The sequence below is a fragment of the Aedes albopictus genome, chromosome 3 (genome assembly GCF_035046485.1).
Source record: "Aedes albopictus strain Foshan chromosome 3, AalbF5, whole genome shotgun sequence".
Lineage (NCBI taxonomy): Eukaryota > Metazoa > Arthropoda > Insecta > Diptera > Culicidae > Aedes > Aedes albopictus.
This window is the reverse complement of record NC_085138.1, coordinates 169,363,011-169,381,222: the sequence shown is the minus strand read 5'-3', so window position 1 is coordinate 169,381,222 and position 18,212 is coordinate 169,363,011. Positions and strand designations below refer to the sequence as shown.

Here is an 18,212-nt window from a genome sequence, read left to right as displayed (position 1 = left end):
TTCCATACAAGGTAGATGATTTGAAATAGATTTTTATTCTATTTTTAAGCAAAGTCGCTCACTTCATACATCTCATTCTCCGTAAGCAATGCTCCGATTGAGCTGATTTTTTACTGTATCTCGCCTACATATAATATGTCAAATGAACATTGAGAAAGAATTTCTAAATTGTTTTTTTCTTATTAAAAAAAATACATTCCTTCATATATTTTTAGAAATTTTGCTAAAATTTGAGGAGATCGTTCCTAAAACTCGACAATATCTTGAATTTCATCAATCTGACGCAAAAGATCGAAAGGTAGTATATTCAGCTTTCAATTTATGGAAAAAGTTTTCAAATTGGTTGAACAAAACGCAAGATATTTGAATTTTAGTAATTTCTATATTTAAAAAAAACTGTATAACTCGATAATGAGCTAAAACTCCAAAACTGTTCTACTTAAAAAACATTTTGAAGCACGGTTTCGAAATCAGCGCCAAATTGTGCTTAAAAAATGTTGATCGTTGACAGAAGTTCACGACTTTCGTTTTATTTTGTAAACTAGTGAATTAGTGGGTAATCATGTAGGTAATTACTTACGGAAGTGCGTTTGGAAAATATGCGGCAAGTTATATTTTGATTTGTTTTGCTGTGAGGTGCCGGAAATTGACGCAGGTGCCCAAGTAATTCGAGACTCTATCCTACTTCTTGCGTTTCGATGAACTCTTTCACTACGTCGGGGCTTATGACGGAGCTTATTTGGGGTTTCAGCTCACGCATATCCGCTGAAACAAGTTCTATCCTGCGGAATGTCTGCTTGATTTCTAGATTCAAGATTGCTTTTCTGGACATGGTGGGCTGACCAGGTCTAGAGTGATCTGACGAGTGTAGGATGTGCCTCAATCTAAAGAGAAGCAGTAGTTAACCATAATGTGTGGCGTAGAAGTATTGACTCAAAAATGTTGTACCTATTAAGTGCATCATTGATGGAAGGCGGCTTTACAATTCAATTTATTGACCAATTCCTATGTAAGATCTTAACGTCAGAATAAAGAAAAAATATTTTTAGGGACTCGACTGTTAATGTTCTTGCGACCAAAACGTCGATCCGTTTCGTTCCGGATCGATCTTCAGAATCCGTTTATACGTTATTCCTCACAAGCCTGACAGCCATCCAAACAGAAATTACGAAGTTCCTACCATCGTTCACATAAAATGACGTAGCATATCGTGGTATTCGCTTAGTTTCTGTGGTGCACGGGCTCTATTTATCTTAAAAATGGTTACCCGACGTCACAATTTCGTTCAACAAGCTTTAAGTTTTCTTCAATACTTCTTTCCGAGCATCTGTCTTTAAACCGCAAAATATTAATTATCCATTTTGTTGTTTATCGATATAATGAGGTAACACTAATCATACTTTTTATACTTAAAGTGACGTTCAAACTGTTGCGTAGCCTGTTTCTCAGCTTTAAATCCATGTTTTCCATATTCTCCAGAAGTTTGTAAGCAATGTATTTCTGTGGCAATCTAATACTACCGCTTATCTGCTATTTTTCACATAAAAATTTACCAAACACTAGAAAAAAAATTAAACGACCGGTTAGTGCATCATCATGATGCTTGGAATCCACCATAACATTAAGCAGAAAACAGCAAAATCATTCCAATCTCGACCACAACAAACGTAATCTGCCGGACAAACTGCATTTCCCGATAAAACTTTATCTCCGGCGTGCGAGCCTCCCGTATCATTCGCTATCTCTCCTCTAGATTGCCGGTATTCCAATCAGTCGTTTGACTTCCAACATACAATCTACGGACTGTCAATTTTTGGAGGGAAATCACAGTTTATCAGGCATATCACTCGTAAAATTACCTTCTGCAAATCTACTTCGGAATTTCCACTTGAACCCGAAGGAACACTGGTGCTGATGCTAACCGTAGTGGCGCTAGCACCGCTCACCGCTAGACTGTTATTGTTGGAGTCGGAAGGATCATTCATAGTCACTGAATTAACGGCCATTTTCATTTCTGGAGGTAATCACTTGGACACGCCACGGAACACAAAACCACAAACTCACTATTTAATGTTGAGATCGTTGAACTAAGCGCTTGCACGTTGGAATCCCAGATCAAACTTCAAGCATTGCCTAGACACTTTGTACGAGTCACGGGGAACATCTCACTGCGACTAAGAAGCGAACTGGAGAGCTACCGAGTCACACAAACAAGTCACGTATCGAACGAAATTGATGGGAAAAATTATAAAAAAATATATTATGTATCAAACACTGAACCACAACCCCTCCCGAGTTGGTGCCATTCTTTGCTTATCTTATCAGTTATTCCGTTATAGTAAAATCACTCATCAACTGCAGGTAACTTATACCGAAAAACTCACACTATCAATCGAAATCGTATACCCGACAGCGCGGCACCTATATCACATCGATCCCCAATTTCGTGCCGATCTACCAGCAGAGGTGTGTTTTGATATCTTGAATCTGTTAGACTTTGTCACATTTATTGCACTCCGCAGTTCCACTCCCGTCCAAAGTTCCCGAAAACTGAGCCATACCGAGAATTGCTGGATTCGCGCGAACTTCCCGATCGCTGCACGCCTCGGAACCGCCAAAACTCGTATGACTCGCCCGGGTCGACTCTGCCAACATCCTACAAAAAATCATTCAACATAGAGAGGAAACAGCGTGTACGAACTTTTCTGTTTGCACTGTACAGTACGAGCCAAAGTTCTATGAACACGCACCGTCCGTCCGCACGCCTTGTTACAGAAAAAGAAACCACTTCAACAGTGCTTGGCAAACAACAAATTATCCGCACTCGGCCGGTCCGTCCGGCTGGGGAATTATGCGTTTCCTCACTTTTTAAGGTGTTTGATGTTTGTTTGCACTAAATTCTCTCTACGTTCGTTGCTTCACTGACTGGCTGGCTGCTCCAAAGAGCTCTGTAGTGTCTACAACCCACAGAGTAAACAGACGCTCGTCGGAAAGCAGACTTGATATTAGAGAAGGTAGATGACGGACGGCTTGTCATATGGCCATAAACAGGCCAAACGTTGCATGCAGGATCTACTACACGCAGATTGGCGGTCGGACAAGATTTGCTCTTTATCTTCCGATATATTTTCAGTGTTTGTTCAGGACGATTCTGAAAACTTGAGTGAACCACAACAGATTGAATCGCTGATATCGATAACCAGCCAAGATTCAATGAACTTCATCTTGTACCGACTTTTCGTACCTTCTAAGCAAAATTCGCTCTTTGATTGAGTTTTGTACCATTTAATGTCGCTCTCCAATGCTTATCCTTTGACAGATATGCGCATTTTGAGTACGACTTTCTTAATGTCAGTTATCCTCTTGAACTTCGTAATCTGAATGATGAATCAGCCTCGAGCTGAAAGTGGTTTTGGTGCCTTTCTTGTGCGTTAAAAAACATTTGAACAAAAATCATAAATCAAGCCTAACTTTACCAAATACCGTAAAAAAACATATGTTAACAAAAAAGAGTTTTTTACATGAGTCACTGAATTTCGTTAAGGACTACTTGTGTCACTCACCTTTGGAGATAATTTGCAAAAAAAATACCCGGATTTTTCACGTTCCGGAAATGCCCAATGTACGAGCTGCGGTGTGAACTTCCCCTTTGTTTTTCTCCGTTCGTAGATTTAGTTAGATACGGTGTTGGGTAAAATTAGGCTTGAAATAGATATCGTGTTTTTATCCATTTAACAAAAAACCTTTTCGAGAATTAAATCTCCGTTCGTTCAGAAAAGCTCGGTTCAATATTTTATAGCATCATTCGTAGCTCCTAGAATTTTGGGTCCAGAATCTCAGATATTCCATTCACCAATTTTGAACTCCGGACATCTTCTGCATACAAAATATACACACATTGCATAGTTTCAGAACTTGAAATTCCACAAACAACCGCCATCTTGATATTGGTTCGCCATCTTTGATTTTCTGTTTATCATCTCTAGGCTCCGGACATATTTCCCATTCTCATATCGCTAGGTTTATTTCTTTCATTGCCTCGATTTTAGACCTTCCATTCCATGAATGTTGGTCCACAATCTTGGGTTTCCTTATTAATTCTGACCTCCGGGTATCTTCCCACTACCACATACACCCATGTGCGAGGGTTGCAGAGCATAAAATTCCATAAACCAGCAGTTACCTTGATTTGGGTCCACAAACTTGAACGTAGCTCTGCCATCTTGGATTTAATGATCAGTAACGTCGGTGCCTAATACATCAAAACTGACCAAAATTATTTTGACGTATTTTCGCAACCCAAATGCAATCCAAATTAGTAATGAAACGTATTGCATAGTTTTCAATGAATTTTATAACAATAAATTCACCTATCAATGAAAAACAACCAATCTAACCGACTTCAACAAGATTTTTTTTAAATCGATATAGTGTGTCTCCGAACACCATGATGCTTGGTGGTTTTGTAGTTTATCGAAAATTATTAGACCCGTATTTTTTTTTTCGTTATTAGGGTGACCAATTTTATGATTGTAAAAATCTAGAATTTTCTAAACTAAAATATATCAAAAAATCACAGCTTTTGAACCAGTTGACCGATTTTAAACTTCTTATTTTTTGCTTGAAAGCTGTTGAATTCTAGTTACCAGCAAAAAATGCGTCGAGAGGGCCAAATAGTGTTCCTAGGCAAATAATTTCATATAATAATATAATTATCACGATTTTTTCAAAGTGTTGCGACTTTTGAAATCGGAAATATCCGGATGGTTTTCTTTCTGCATTTGAAAGAGGAACAATAGTTTTATCATACACTAAAAGAAGATTTCCTGGAAACAGTCGGAAAATCAACTTATTTCATTTTGAATGTACGGTAAAGGATTCCATCAAATATTTTTTTCATTATTTTTCATATATCGTATGGAAAACTTAAGTCAATTTGTTTGGGTTTCAAATAAACAGAATAATAATATTAACCTTCTTTAACAAACTGCATCGTTGAATTGATTGACAATCAATTTTACTTACATTGTACGGTCAAAACTTGCACGCGCTGTGAGTTATATTAAAGAAAACGGCTAAAATTCAGCGTCCCTAAACCTCTTCTGATAAGCGTAAACAAAACATTTGGACTCTGTTTAGCTGTCAATTACATGAAAACTACACTTGGCCAAAACACAATGGAAAACCCAATTGATTCATTTTGAGTTTTTCCACTTAAAGGTTTTGATATGATTTATTCCAATATGCGGTGGCGATGAAGGCGTTCTTGATGGCGCTCCATTGATTTTGTACGCTTCCAACTTCTGAAATATCCGCAGCACGGTTCTCTAGCTCCTCGGACCTTGGAACTTTTCACCACAGCGTCTACCAGTCAGCGTACATTGAACCAACGCCCGATTTTCTCCTTCTGTCGATGAATCCTAGTAATGCGTAGTTGGATATTGTCGATTTGGAGAAGATGGTCGGACGCAATGTCGGGGCTACGTTTGTTTCACACATCAAGAGGGCTCCGCTTTCGGATGCCATCACTTTGTACACGTGTAGTAGCACATATGTTTTATAAAAGTCAATATAACGCCTATATGACCAAATTTGGTCATATAATAGTCACAAAAACTGATATAGAACAAGTGTGCTATTGGGAACTGGTCGATAAGGAAAGAGCGATCCCCCCATCACCATGTCATTGTTGCCACAGAACTCTGCAAACAGCTCTTCGCTTTCGCTCATTTCTCCGAGACCATGGCGTCTCAGGACGTGCATAAAGTCCGATTTGTAGGAGCCAACCTTCGTGTTGAAGTCGCCCATAAGGATTTTGATATGACCTTTTGCAATCTTATCCACGACAGCATTCAGTTGACTGTAAAGGTTCTATTTGTCTTGAAATTCGGCAGCATCGGTTGGCGCGTAACATTGAATCATGGTAAGGTTTCGAACCCGTGTTCTGAATCTGGCTACAATTATCCTCTCATTAATAAAATCCCAATTTATAAGCGCCCTCACTGCGTTGAGCTGGAAACCAACTCCACGGTGTCTAGGAATGTGTTCATTTCATAGGCCAAAGTATAGCAGAATTTGACCCGACGCCAATCTGTGCTCTCCAAAGTTCGGCAAACGAACTTCGCTCACTCCAAGGACCTCAAGCTTCATACGGCATGCCTCATTGGCTAGTTGTGCCAGTTCTCTCTGCTGGGCTAGGGTTAATACATTCCAAGTTACAATTCTTGTCCGTTGTTTCACGCTAAAAGTCGTTACCGTTGAATCAGTTCATAATCTTTCATTTTCGGTTTCTGTAACGGTTTTGTGTGTACTGAATAAACATTCCAAAATTTCCTCATCAGAGGAAGTGAAATCGCTATTTGGCAAACGAAGGTCGTTCACATAAAAATCCTTCGATTTTGCAAGGATTTTGTTCAACCGACTGGCTTCACTCAGACTGGCTGGAACCAAGGTTTTTTCCAGCTGGATTGTTCAGCAGGCCGAAGGGCTTTTTGGTAGGCCTTGCGAGCCGACCTGAAAGCCTCCGATCCAGCAGAACGTCGTCTGTTTTAACTCTTTCTACATTGTTTGCTGAGCTTCGCCAGATCAGAGTTCCACCAAGGGGTTCCTCTTGTGGTCTTCACGGACCGCAGAGGGCAAGCTCCTTCAAAAGCTTTCATGATGAAGGCCGTTGTAGTATCAACGGCATCATCTAAATCACTTGGAGTGTCAATGGATGGTGAGTATCCATGAAATTTGACTGCAATCAAATCGGTAAAGAGATCCCAGTTGGTTGACCGGGGGTTCCTGAATCGCAAAGTTTGCGAAGCAACATTCACATGTTCAAAAAATATGTAGCAATGGTCAGATAAAGATTCTTCATCTGACACATGCCATGACTTGCTTGAAAGCATCCGTAGGGGATGGTTCATCATGGGGTAAAAAAACCGAACAATAAACGTATTTCCTGTTGAGGTTTCCCACAGATGCATCGATTGTGATAGCACATACATCTCTAGTTCAGAGATGAGTGTAGCAACGGTTGCGTTGTCGACAAGCACACATGATCGAGGCATGACACGTGAGTTTGCCATTTCGTTTTTACTGAAAGTATCAAACACTGGATTCCAAGGTTTCCTACATTAAAATTCCCCTTACGAAAGTAAGCTAGATTGGTATGGATTTTAATGCGCCAAAGGCGAGGATGCACAGAATACACTGTGTAAAACGCATAATGCGAACCCATACAGGTGAAAATTTAAACTAATTAATAACATCTTCATAATCCCGCCCTTAGGCCATCCATAAACCACGTGGTCATGCTAGAGGGTGGGGGGTGTTAGGGCAAAAACCACAGTCCATACAATTTTTTTTTGTATGAACAAAAATCACTAAGGGGGGGGGTTTCGGAATTCATTCCTAGGCACGGTAAGCGAAAAGCCGCATAACACCTTGAATTAGGGGTCACCTGAGTAGTGGACTCCTACTACTGGAACAGGCGGTCCGTAGTGCTATTCTTAACTAGTTGAACCAACTAATTTTAAAAAATGTCATATTTTGGTATCTAGCCTTCTGTTGTGTATTATTGTAAAAGATGTTTACTTGCCATTTTGTACTGAAAACGGATCTAGTTTTGTGTTTTTTCTTAAAGTTTCAGGTAAATTAAGAAAAAGGGATCAAGTCTCCCCAGTCTCCCCTAAACAGTTTAACACAACAATTTTACACTGTCAAAGTTTTATAAAAATCGGGGCAGTGTTATCAGTTCTACAGTCAAAATAGTGCATGCGGAACTAAAAATGAACAAAAAGTACCTAAAATTTACCTTAAAGCGATTTGAGCTTTGGATATTTACTAGAAAAAGTACTGAACCGATTTCGATCAAATTTTTACCACTTAATTGATACTATGTTAAGAATATCGAGTGAAATTTTCAAACGTTTTGATGAGGTAACAAAAAAGTTATAGCCTAAGCCATTTTTTTGAAATTTCAATAGAAAACAATGGGGCAATAGTCCGCGTCGGTTGAAACCAAAAGCGCTGAAATCGGTCGGTATTTACTACAGATTGGACTCGATTTTTCGGAGTACGCGTTTACAAAGGCTCGTTTTAGCCCATCACGGTCCTGTGAAAAGTTTGCTGCTGAATTTTGGAAAGCTATGTTCAGAAAACGAACGATTTCAAAGGCGTTTCAGTGGTTTTCAGGAGATTCCGAAGAGATTCAGGGGGATGGGTTTCCGATAGTTTACAGAGAGTTTCTAGGAGTCTCAGATGGGTTTGAAATCGTTCCAGGGCTTATCAAAGAAATTCCCAAGAGCCTCTGGGAGATTTGAAAGAATTTCAATGCATTTCAGGAGGTTTCAGAAGACTCGAGAGAGTATGAGGGGATCTTAGGGAGTTTCAGTGGGGTTCCTGGGAGCTTAAAAGAAGTTCCCGAGTGTTTCAGGGAGTTTCAGAGGGGCTTCCAGACGTTTCAACAGCATTCATGGGGTTTTAGAAGTGTTCAGGTTGTTTCAGGGGACTAAGGTAAGTTTTTGAGGCCCTCGGGTAGGTTTCAGAAAGATTTTATAGTTATATCCTATACAGGCCTTTCAACATAAAGTTTAAAGGGGCTTTATCGGGCTTAAGTAGGGGCTAAGAGAAGTTTAGATATTTCAAGGTGTTCCAATGGGTTTCAGAGGTTTCAAAGGGATCCTAGAAGATTCGGGTAGCCACAGGGGAGCTTGAAAGAAGCTTGCGGTAGTTTCAAGGAGTATTGGAGGAATTTCAGATCGATTCGGGATTCAGGGTGAAATAGATAAAACCTATTTGTATAAGTTAATATGTCTAAATTAGACTGGGTCAATATTATTTTGTAATAAAGTTTCATCGATTCCTTTTAGCATACAAAACAACTGCGGAAATTTAGGTGCTACATATAAACATATATTTAAGTCAATCCAAGACGCATTAGGGGGCCGCCAATTTCGTACATTCTACATGGCGGAGAGTTTTGGGCACAGACAGTGAAGAGAATTGTCAGACAAAAGAGGCCCAAAACAAGCAACAAAGAAGGCGCGACGATTACTCTTTATCCCTACTTGTAACAGCTAATGACATGATCTCGAAATTTTTTGTTGCAGACAAAATGGAAGCTGAATTTGTTGCGTACTTTTCAACTCGTGAATAATCAATTATTACTAACCCAAAATCAAAACTGTTTGATGATAGACTTTCACCAGCGTTGCAGTGTTTACCGACTCGAAGTTACCGTTCGAAAATTGCATTGCAAGGCTCAAAAATCTCTTTCCTCGTGGTGTACGATGTCCCAGCAACACACATGTTATATAATAGTTACGACAGCGCAAGTTTTGGTTGTATAGAAGTTTATTTTACGTTATTTCAACACAATGTTAGAATAACGTCAAATAAACTTATATACAACCAAAACTTGCGCTGTCGTAACACTATTATAACATGTGTGTTGCTTGGGGTTAATCCTATTATTTTCAAGTTGGGACAAACTTATGTCGCATTGGGTGGATTGTCGCAACAAATACAGGTTGCGACATTGTCATTATTGTTGCGCGATGGTTGAATTTTGATTCACTGGGCACAGATTTGCCATCACTAAGTAGAAGTCAGTGTTGATGTTAGCGCCACATTAAGTTTTAAAGTCCCTAATTTCGAAGAAGTTCCGTCCATCATTTAGAATGTTGTCTGTTTGTCTGCTTTGATGAGCTCCAGGTGTAACGGCTGGCTACAATTATCGACGGAATGAATTCCCGAACAGGAACGAACAACTGACACATAACTGCAGCATACCAACTCAAGCAACACACATGGTCACAAAACAGTCACGGCAGCGCAGGTAAGTAATGGTGTGGCACAGTGACTTTTGTGCAACCCTTACATGCGCTGCCGTGACTGTTTTGTAACAACCCGAGCAGAAGGGAATAGCAACAGCATAATAGAATGTGTTATTCTGGAGAAATAACTGAGTAACGGAAAGAGTTATTTTCATGTTATTTACATAACATATCCTGTTATAAACTTGTCTGTCATAAGCGGCAAAATAACAAAAATTATAACAAAAAAATGTCCCTGGAAGACCTGTTTAATAACATGTTTTGTTAGTTTCAATAACAACTTAATAACAGCGAATTTTTAAAGTATTTCAAAAACAAATTTTGATATGAATAAGTTATTGATAACAATCTGAAAACAAAATTTGTTTTTTTTTTCTGTTGCGGATAGGAATTCCTCCAAAGTCCCATATGAATTCAATGGGATACGCTACAATAGGATCTATTGTTAAATGATTCATTCATAATTGGGACGCTAATTTTGTCGCAAGCGATTTATTATCGAAAACAGAGAGAAACAATAGTTTTCGTTTATTTTCCAAACAGCTTAAGGACAGACTTGTTAGAATCCCAATATGGCCGCCACAATGGCCGACTAGCGCACCTGAGCTTCTTATTTCAAGCTTATTACAAGTGAGCAAGAACAGAATAATGAAATGCATTGTTGTTTGAAGCTTGCTTCTTGAGATTTGTGCGTCTGAAGCATTGATGCACTGTTGAACCGGGATTTCAAGACGTTTGTCCTTAAGATGAAAAACTACCGACGTTTTGAAGCCCTTTATTGAGTGGTTCATTGTTTATAAGATTAATTTACATTATTAACTCATTGATTGACACATTTATCCAAGTGGGCTCAATGCAGTGAAATCAATAAAAATAAAATGTCTAACACATTACAGATGTAACACATTTTCGACAAAAATGTAAAGAAATAAGCCATCAAGAAGAAGAATTCTATTGATTATTTAATCAATAGAGTTCTTCTTCTTGATGACTTATTTCCATACATTTTTGTCGAAAATGTGTTGTTCGTCCTTGAATTCCACCAGTTGATCCAAAATGTTTTATAATATGGCTAACACTCTATTACACTCTCTATATTTGTATTCATACCTAACTAAAACTGGGACAAAAAAAAACAGGTATACTTTTCAAAGTGCTTATAAAACAAAAGGCTGATAAGTTGGCTCTGTCACAGTTAAAACGTAATGTCAGAAAGAAGAGGCTGATGACAAAATTATAATTTTTCTTACAGTTCCTCACGGAATGATGTGAACAACGTCAATCTCGAATGGTGTAGTTTTGATTGCAAAGCTAGTTATGTTGTAATATTAATGATCAAATATTTGTAAAAAAAATATACCAAGAGCACGATCATAACAAAATAAGATTGCCCAACAGAACATGTTATGGAACGGTGATGGCTTAATGAGTTAATAATAACAAACCCAGATATAAAAACAGGTTTTGTGATTCCGTTGTTATTATTTTGATATTTTCCTCTGCTCGGGAATGTTTCTTGCTTGGGAAAGTCAGGTATCATACCAAAACAAGGTATTGTTCTGTTATCCTGGTATTGGAAATAGCCTATTTTGGTGAGACCCCGACAAAAAATACACTAGTTTACAATATAAAATGAAAGTCGTGAACTTCTGTCAACGATCAAAACTTTTGAAGCACAATTTAGCGCTGATTTCGAAACCGACCTTCAAAAAATTTTAAGTAGAACAGTTTTTGAGTTTTAGCTCAATATCAAATTTTACAATCTAAAAAAACATGGAATTTACTAAAATTCAAGATATTGGCGAGTTTTGGGGACGATCTCCTTAAATTTTAGCAAAATTTCCAAAAATATATGAAGAAGTATATTTTTTTCAATAAAGTTAAAAACAATTTAAAAATTCTTTCTCAACGTTTATTTGATATATCATATGTAGCCGAGTTACATTAAAAAATCAGCTCAATCGGAGCATTGATAACGAAGACTGAGATGAATGAAGTGAGCGACTTTGCTTAAAAATAGAACAAAAATCGATTTCAAATCATCAACCTTGTATGGAAAACCGAAAAATTTCCGCTCCACTGTATTTTTTTTCCTTCACGTTTTCGAATTCACGGCATGATTCTACACCAAAAATGATCGTCAGCTTACCGAGTTCAAAAATGCTGTAAACTAGTTTTATTCAATGAGTTATTAGATTGGTATTGAGGACTGCTTGAGGCATAAAACCCGTTTTGGTCATGATCAGCGCCTCCAAAGTATGAGCTGTTCACTGTCGATCCACAAAAGGATGTCGATCGGCTACCAACTGAGCACGCGCGCGCCTCTGCCTATCCCCCCTCATCATAAAAGCTGTTCCCTGCTCACGTAGGTTGCCACAGGTCTGGTAGATGCACCTTGACTTTCACCTAACATACCTCTTGCAGTTCTACGTCCCAAACCAGCGGTCATTCATTACCCATCGTCTTCACTAGATAGACATGTCTTGCCTTTTTCCAGATGCTTTTTTTCTTCTTCTAAGCCATAGGGGATAATCTGCAAACAGACACCCTGACATCAAGGGTAGTGTGGGGCTGAGGCTGTCTTCTAGGCCAGGACTACTCTCTCCTCGTACCCACTAAACACATTCCTATGGTCGCCAAACCCTACGTCTCTCGGGAACCACCAAGAAGGTTCAGAGCTTCAGAGATGGGCTAGTGCACATCGCACCTTCAAGGTTAGCGGTGTAGCCTGCAGCAACGAACATCGATGACTCGTTCTGAGTGTCCATCACGCTGGCGCTTAGCCAGTTTCCCGGGTGGTTTTCACCACTCCCTTTGCCCTAGGAAGGCGGGCGAATTTCCGGAGAGGTGGAAAAGGCAAAGATTGGTTCTACTGCCCAAGCCCGGGAAGCCACCTGGCGACCCGTCGGCATACAGACCTATCTGCCTGCTGGACACCGCCGGAAAACTGTTGGAACGGATCATTCTGTCGAGGCTGATGGTCTATGCCTAGAAACCCGATGACTCTGGTCTCTCGGATAACCAGTTTGGCTTTCGGAAGGGTCGATCGACGGTGGTCGCTATTAGGGCTGTAACCAAAACGGCCGAGATAGCGCTCCAAAAGAAGCGAACAGGAATCCGCTATTGCGCGGTCGTCACGCTGGACGTTAAGAATGCGTTCAATAGCGTCAGCTGGACCGCCATTGAGTGCGCAATACACCACCTAGGAGTCCCGGTTAGCCTATGCCGGATATTGGAGAGCTACTTCCAGAATAGAGTGCTAATCTATGACACCGAGGAAGGCGAGAGGAGCTACAAAATCACCGCAGGGGTCCATCTTGGGCCCGGTACTGTGGAACGCGGCGTATGATGGCGTATTGAGGCTCAAACTTCCACCGGGCGTAAAGCTGGTCGGCTTCGCCGATGATATTACCCTCGTGGTATACGGCGAGTCGATAGAGGAAGTGCAACTGACAGCAACTCACGCAATTGGCATAGTGGAGGATTGGATGAGGTCGAGACATTTGGCAGTCGCGCACCACAAAACGGAGGTGGTGGTGGTAAACAACCGCAAGTCTGAACAGCAGGCAGTGGTCACCACAGGTGGATGCACGATCAACTCTAAGCGCTCACTGAAGCAATTAGGGGTCATGATCGACGATAAGCTGAAATTCGGAAGCCACGTAGAATATGCCTGCAAAAGGGCAAGCATGGCGATAATGGCATTGTCAAAGATAATGTCAAACAGCTCGGCAATAGTCTCGAGTAAGCGTAAGCTGCTCGCGGCAGTAGCGGTCTCCATACTACGGTATGGCGCCGCTGCATGGTCGAAGGCGCTAGTGGTTAACCGAAACGTGAAGCGACTTGAGAGTACCCACAGGCTGATGTGCCTTAGGGTGGTGAGCGCATACCGCACGGTCTCAAAGGACGCGGTATGTGTGCTAGCGGGCATGATGCCCATAGCTTTATTGGTAGCAGAGGATGAAGAATGCTTCGAGCGACGCGACATAAGAGGCGCGAGGCGTATCGCCAGAACCTCGTCTATGCTGAAGTGGCAGAGCGAATGGGATTCCTCCAGCAAGGGTAGATGGACACAGGCTCATACCGAGCGTGTCCAAGTAGACGAGCAGGCCCCATGGCGAGGTGAATTTTCACTTGACTCAATTTCTGTCAGGCCATGGGTGCTTTAGGTGGTATCTGCACAGATTCGGACACGCAGGCTCCCCCGCATGTCCGGAGTGTGCAGACTGCGACGAGACCGCGGAGCATGTGCTCTTTGAATGTCCACGTTTCGTGGAGCAAAGGTCGAGTACACAGCTAATCGCGTTCGGTAATTTTTACCGAAATCTCAACCGCTGAGCGTTCGGTAATGGATTTTTAAAGAAATTCTGTAAAAAAATAAGAAATTTCGGTAAAATGTTATCGTTTATTTGTCAAACTCTAACGAACTTCGGTAAAAGTTGCTACCTTTACCGAATTTTTCCTGTAAAACAAACTTAACGGTTGAGATTTCGGTAAAACATTACCGAAGTCGGTGATTTTTTCTAACTGTGTATGCAGGAGGTATGCGGTAGAGATATCAGGCCTGACAACATTGTTGAAAGGATGTGTATGGGGGCGGACAAGTGGGACTTCGTTACTTCCACGGTTTCTCGAATCGTACTTGAACTACAGAGTAAATGGCGAGCCGAACAACAGCTAATTGAGTTGGCCCCCCTTCCCCATCCAGGAGCTTGAGTTCAACGGGTAGTCTAAGTACTAGCCAGGACCCGAGCCTCCAGGGGAGAGTGAACAACTTAAGGTGGTAGCAGGTGGAACGCTTACTATTGGAGTGTACTCATGTACAGTCCCCCCCTTCTCGAAGTCATCCCTAACGGGCGTACCGCGAAGGTAAGGAAGAGAGAGAATGAGTTTTTAGTGGGTCGATCCCCACATCCCCCACCACCGCTTGGGTATCTGTTGCAGATTTTCTCATTCTATAAAAAAAAGGAAGGCGGGCAGGGTCAACCCCGCCCGCGCCCAACTGCTTGGCAGATATCAAAAACTGATGCCCACGTGTAACCCGATCTGACCTGCCCGTAAGGAAGGGTATCACTACCCTTCGGGCCCTATCAGATGCATCCGAAGGTTGCAGACAGCAGAGTCTCACCTACCCCGACCCTTGCCGGGGACCCCTTTCCAACCGCGGGCTCGGATCTAACCCAGTAGACCGACGCCACGACAGCACCGCTACCGGGACTTACTCTCCTCGGCCACTTTATCGCTGTAAGAGTCGATCTCGACCGCAGGGCACCGGTATGACCCACGAAGCTGTGTGAAGAATTAGCATTGAGTTAAAATTCACAAATACAAAGAAACTAAAAAAAACTACGAAGCCGACTCCGAACCCCTGGACCACCTATTGTACTGCATTTGAACTTACCATTCTCCGAGTCCACGCGCCACCTCCTCTGTACCTCCCAGACGATATGGGTGATAGCCGTTGAAACGGCGTTCCAACCAAACTCATCCCTACACATCCTCTGGACCAAATTGTCCGGAGTTGTGTCCTCCCGCATGTGGCAAGCATGCGGTCACGCATTGTGTGAAAACGCGGGCCGGGCACACGAACAAAACGTGGTCCACCATTTCCTCTAAACCATTGCATACTGGACATTCGGGAGAATCCACATGCCCGAAACGGTGTAAATACTTTCGGAAGCAACCATGACCTGAAAGGACCTGTGTCAGGTGGAATGTAACTTCCCCATGGCGCCTATTAATCCAACTATCTACCCTCGGTATCAACCTATGGGTCCACCTTCCTTTGGTGGAACTGTCCCACGGCGCTGCCATTTGACCATAGAGGCCATCCTGGCAGTCCTGTGTATGCCTCTTGTGCCGCGCATTTCGAAGCACTCCATGTCCTCACTGATAAGAATGCTGATGGGCACCATACCAGTAATGACGCAGAGAGCGTCGTGTGACACGGTACGGTACACGCTCGCAACCCTCAGGCACATAAGCCTGTAAGTGCTTTCAAGCTTCCGTCGGTAGCATTCAGTACTTAGCGCAGTGCCCCAGGCCGGGCCGCCATACCAAAGTATGGACGAAGCAACACTAGCCAGAAGCTTGCGCTTACTGGCGTACACCGCTGAGCTATTGGACATCATCCAGGACAGTGCCGCAATAGCTGTGGAGGCTGTTTTACAGGCATAATCGACGTGGCTACCGAAGGTAAGCTTATCGTCGATCATCACTCCCAAGTGTTTGACGGAGCGCTTTGACAGGATAGTGCACTCGCCTACACTGATCTCCGTCTGCTGCTCCGACATCCGGTTGTTAACAACCGTCGGGGAAAACTTTTCGTCAAACGGAAAATTCTCCACTGGGCCACTGGGTGTTATGTATGTTGTCCGTTGTCATATGTTAGTGCTTGTTCAGTCTGTACAACCTCTGGTTGAAGACGGTGTAGTGTCTTTTTTTTTTTAAATCCGACAATCTCCACTCCCACTGGGTACTCTAACCTCAACACCTCGTCGTACATGACATTCCATAACACCGGACCCAGGATGGAACCTAAGGTTATGTGAAAGCACTTCCGACCCACCTCCGTGTCGTAAACTAGTACTCGATTCTGAAGATAGCTTTCGAGAATCTTGTACAGGTACCCCAGTATCCAAAAAAACCCAAGAGCGCATCGGCAATAGCAGACCAGCTGGCGCTATTAAACGCATTCCTGGGGCCTTACCTACGCTAAGGGACTTTGATATCCCCGCAAGTTCCACATCGGTGACCCTCTCCCATCGCCAGCCCCAGTCTCCGGCTGTCCTACGAAAAGAGGCCAAGGACTAGGATCATGACGCGGAAAAGCCCTCCGATGATCCCCTCCAAGATCTCTGGAGATTGCTCTGTAGGAGCCATTACACCTCTCGTCTTGGCCATAACGATACTGTAGGCGTCACCCCACGGGTTTGCATTGGCACTCTGAAAGAGACCCTCAAAGCAGGCCTTTTGCTTGCTCTTATCTCGGTCTTAAGCGCGGCTTTTGCAGCGGCGAACACCACCCGCCGTTCGTTTCGCTCTTCCTCTGATCGTGCTCGCTGCATCCGCCGCCTAGCCCGTAGGCAGGCGCGGCGCAGGTCCGCAATCGCGTCGGTCCACCAGTAAGCCGGTGGTCTCCCATTTCTAGGGTGGACTCGCCTGGGCATGGTCGCATCACATGCACGTGAGAGCGCCGCTACCAGCTCTTCGCCGTCTAAACCAAGTTAGTTTCGCTCACGGCGGAGCGCCTCCCTAAATACCCCTTCGTCGAAGTATGATGTTTTCCACCTGCGAGGGCTTGGCCTTGGCCTAGCCGTCTCTTCTTCTATCCGCTGCCTGCTGTTGTTGCAGTCGATACTGTAGCGAACCGCCCGGTGGTCGCTGTGAGTGTAGCCATCATCTACTCTCCAGTTCGAACTAATTGTTAAGCCAGGACTACAAAAGGTCACGTCAATAATTGACTCCGCTCCGTTTCGACTATAGGTACTCTTGGTACCGACATTAGCCAAGTCGACATCTAAGATATCAGTGTTTCTAGCAGGATCTGACCCCGCTGGTTCGTGAAACGGCTTCCCCATTCCACGGTCCTGGTATTAAAGTCACCCGCTATTACCACCGGCCTTCGCCCTGTTAGCACGGTCGTTATGCGGTCCAACATTTGCGTGAACTGCTCGATCGGCCACCGCGGAGGCGCATAACAGCTACAGAAGAAGACCCCGTTTACTTTGGCGACCACAAAGCCCTCATAGGTAGTAGACACCAACTCCGGGACGGGGTTCCAGATAGATGTGCCATGCCAGAGGTGTACTTTCCCCGTCTGTAAGGAAAGCAACAGTGTTTAACAATGATGTATTTTTTTTTCTTCCCGGCAGCAAAATGGAAAGATATTTCTGTCTAGAGGAGACGTGGGGTTAGATCGACGAGAATGTCGACGAGAATCTTCGCTAAGGTTTTTTTAGGTTTCGGTTTGAATTTCACTCTAGTTGACTTTCTGTTGCTATTGTTTTGTTATCAGCTTGCTGGCAGGGCGGAACAGCAACCCCCTAACTTTTCGAAAAAAAAACCGTAATGCACAGCTCTTCATGGCCATCCCCTAGGCCATAGGTTCCCAAACTTTCAGGTCGCGCGACCTCCTTTTGCCACCAGACGTAGTTTTCGCGACCCCCCATAGAAAATCCCTCATTTGCTGTCTGTTACAGTAAAATATTTTTTTGTCCCTCGCGACCCCCTGGATGAAGACTGGCGACCCCCCTGGGGGGTCGCGACCCATAGTTTGGGAAACCATGCCCTAGGCCGCACCTAACATGGAATACATACGCTGTTTGGAGCAGAAACAATCCCTCCCTTTCCCTGTTACTCTATGACCTACGGTTACTCGTATCGTAG

General features: G+C 42.9%; 1 protein-coding gene across 6 annotated transcripts in view; it reads right to left on the bottom strand.

The window, feature by feature from the left end:
- Positions 1 to 18,212, bottom strand: part of LOC115257057 (trans-acting T-cell-specific transcription factor GATA-3) — an 84,629-nt gene that overhangs the window by 55,126 nt on the left and 11,291 nt on the right. Inside the window, exon 1 of one of the 6 annotated variants that reach the window (XM_029856312.2) lies at positions 2,385 to 2,529. The exons of 2 other annotated variants lie outside the window; for them this stretch is intronic. Coding sequence is in view for 2 of the 4 variants with exons in the window: in XM_062860766.1 (XP_062716750.1) it covers positions 1,860 to 2,012 (153 nt within the window). In the remaining 2 variants the exon portion in view is untranslated. Of the gene's footprint in view, positions 1 to 1,859; positions 2,312 to 2,384; positions 2,530 to 18,212 lie in introns of those variants that run through there. 3 more of the 6 variants (XM_062860766.1, XM_029856309.2, XM_029856310.2) reach the window with 3 other exon arrangements.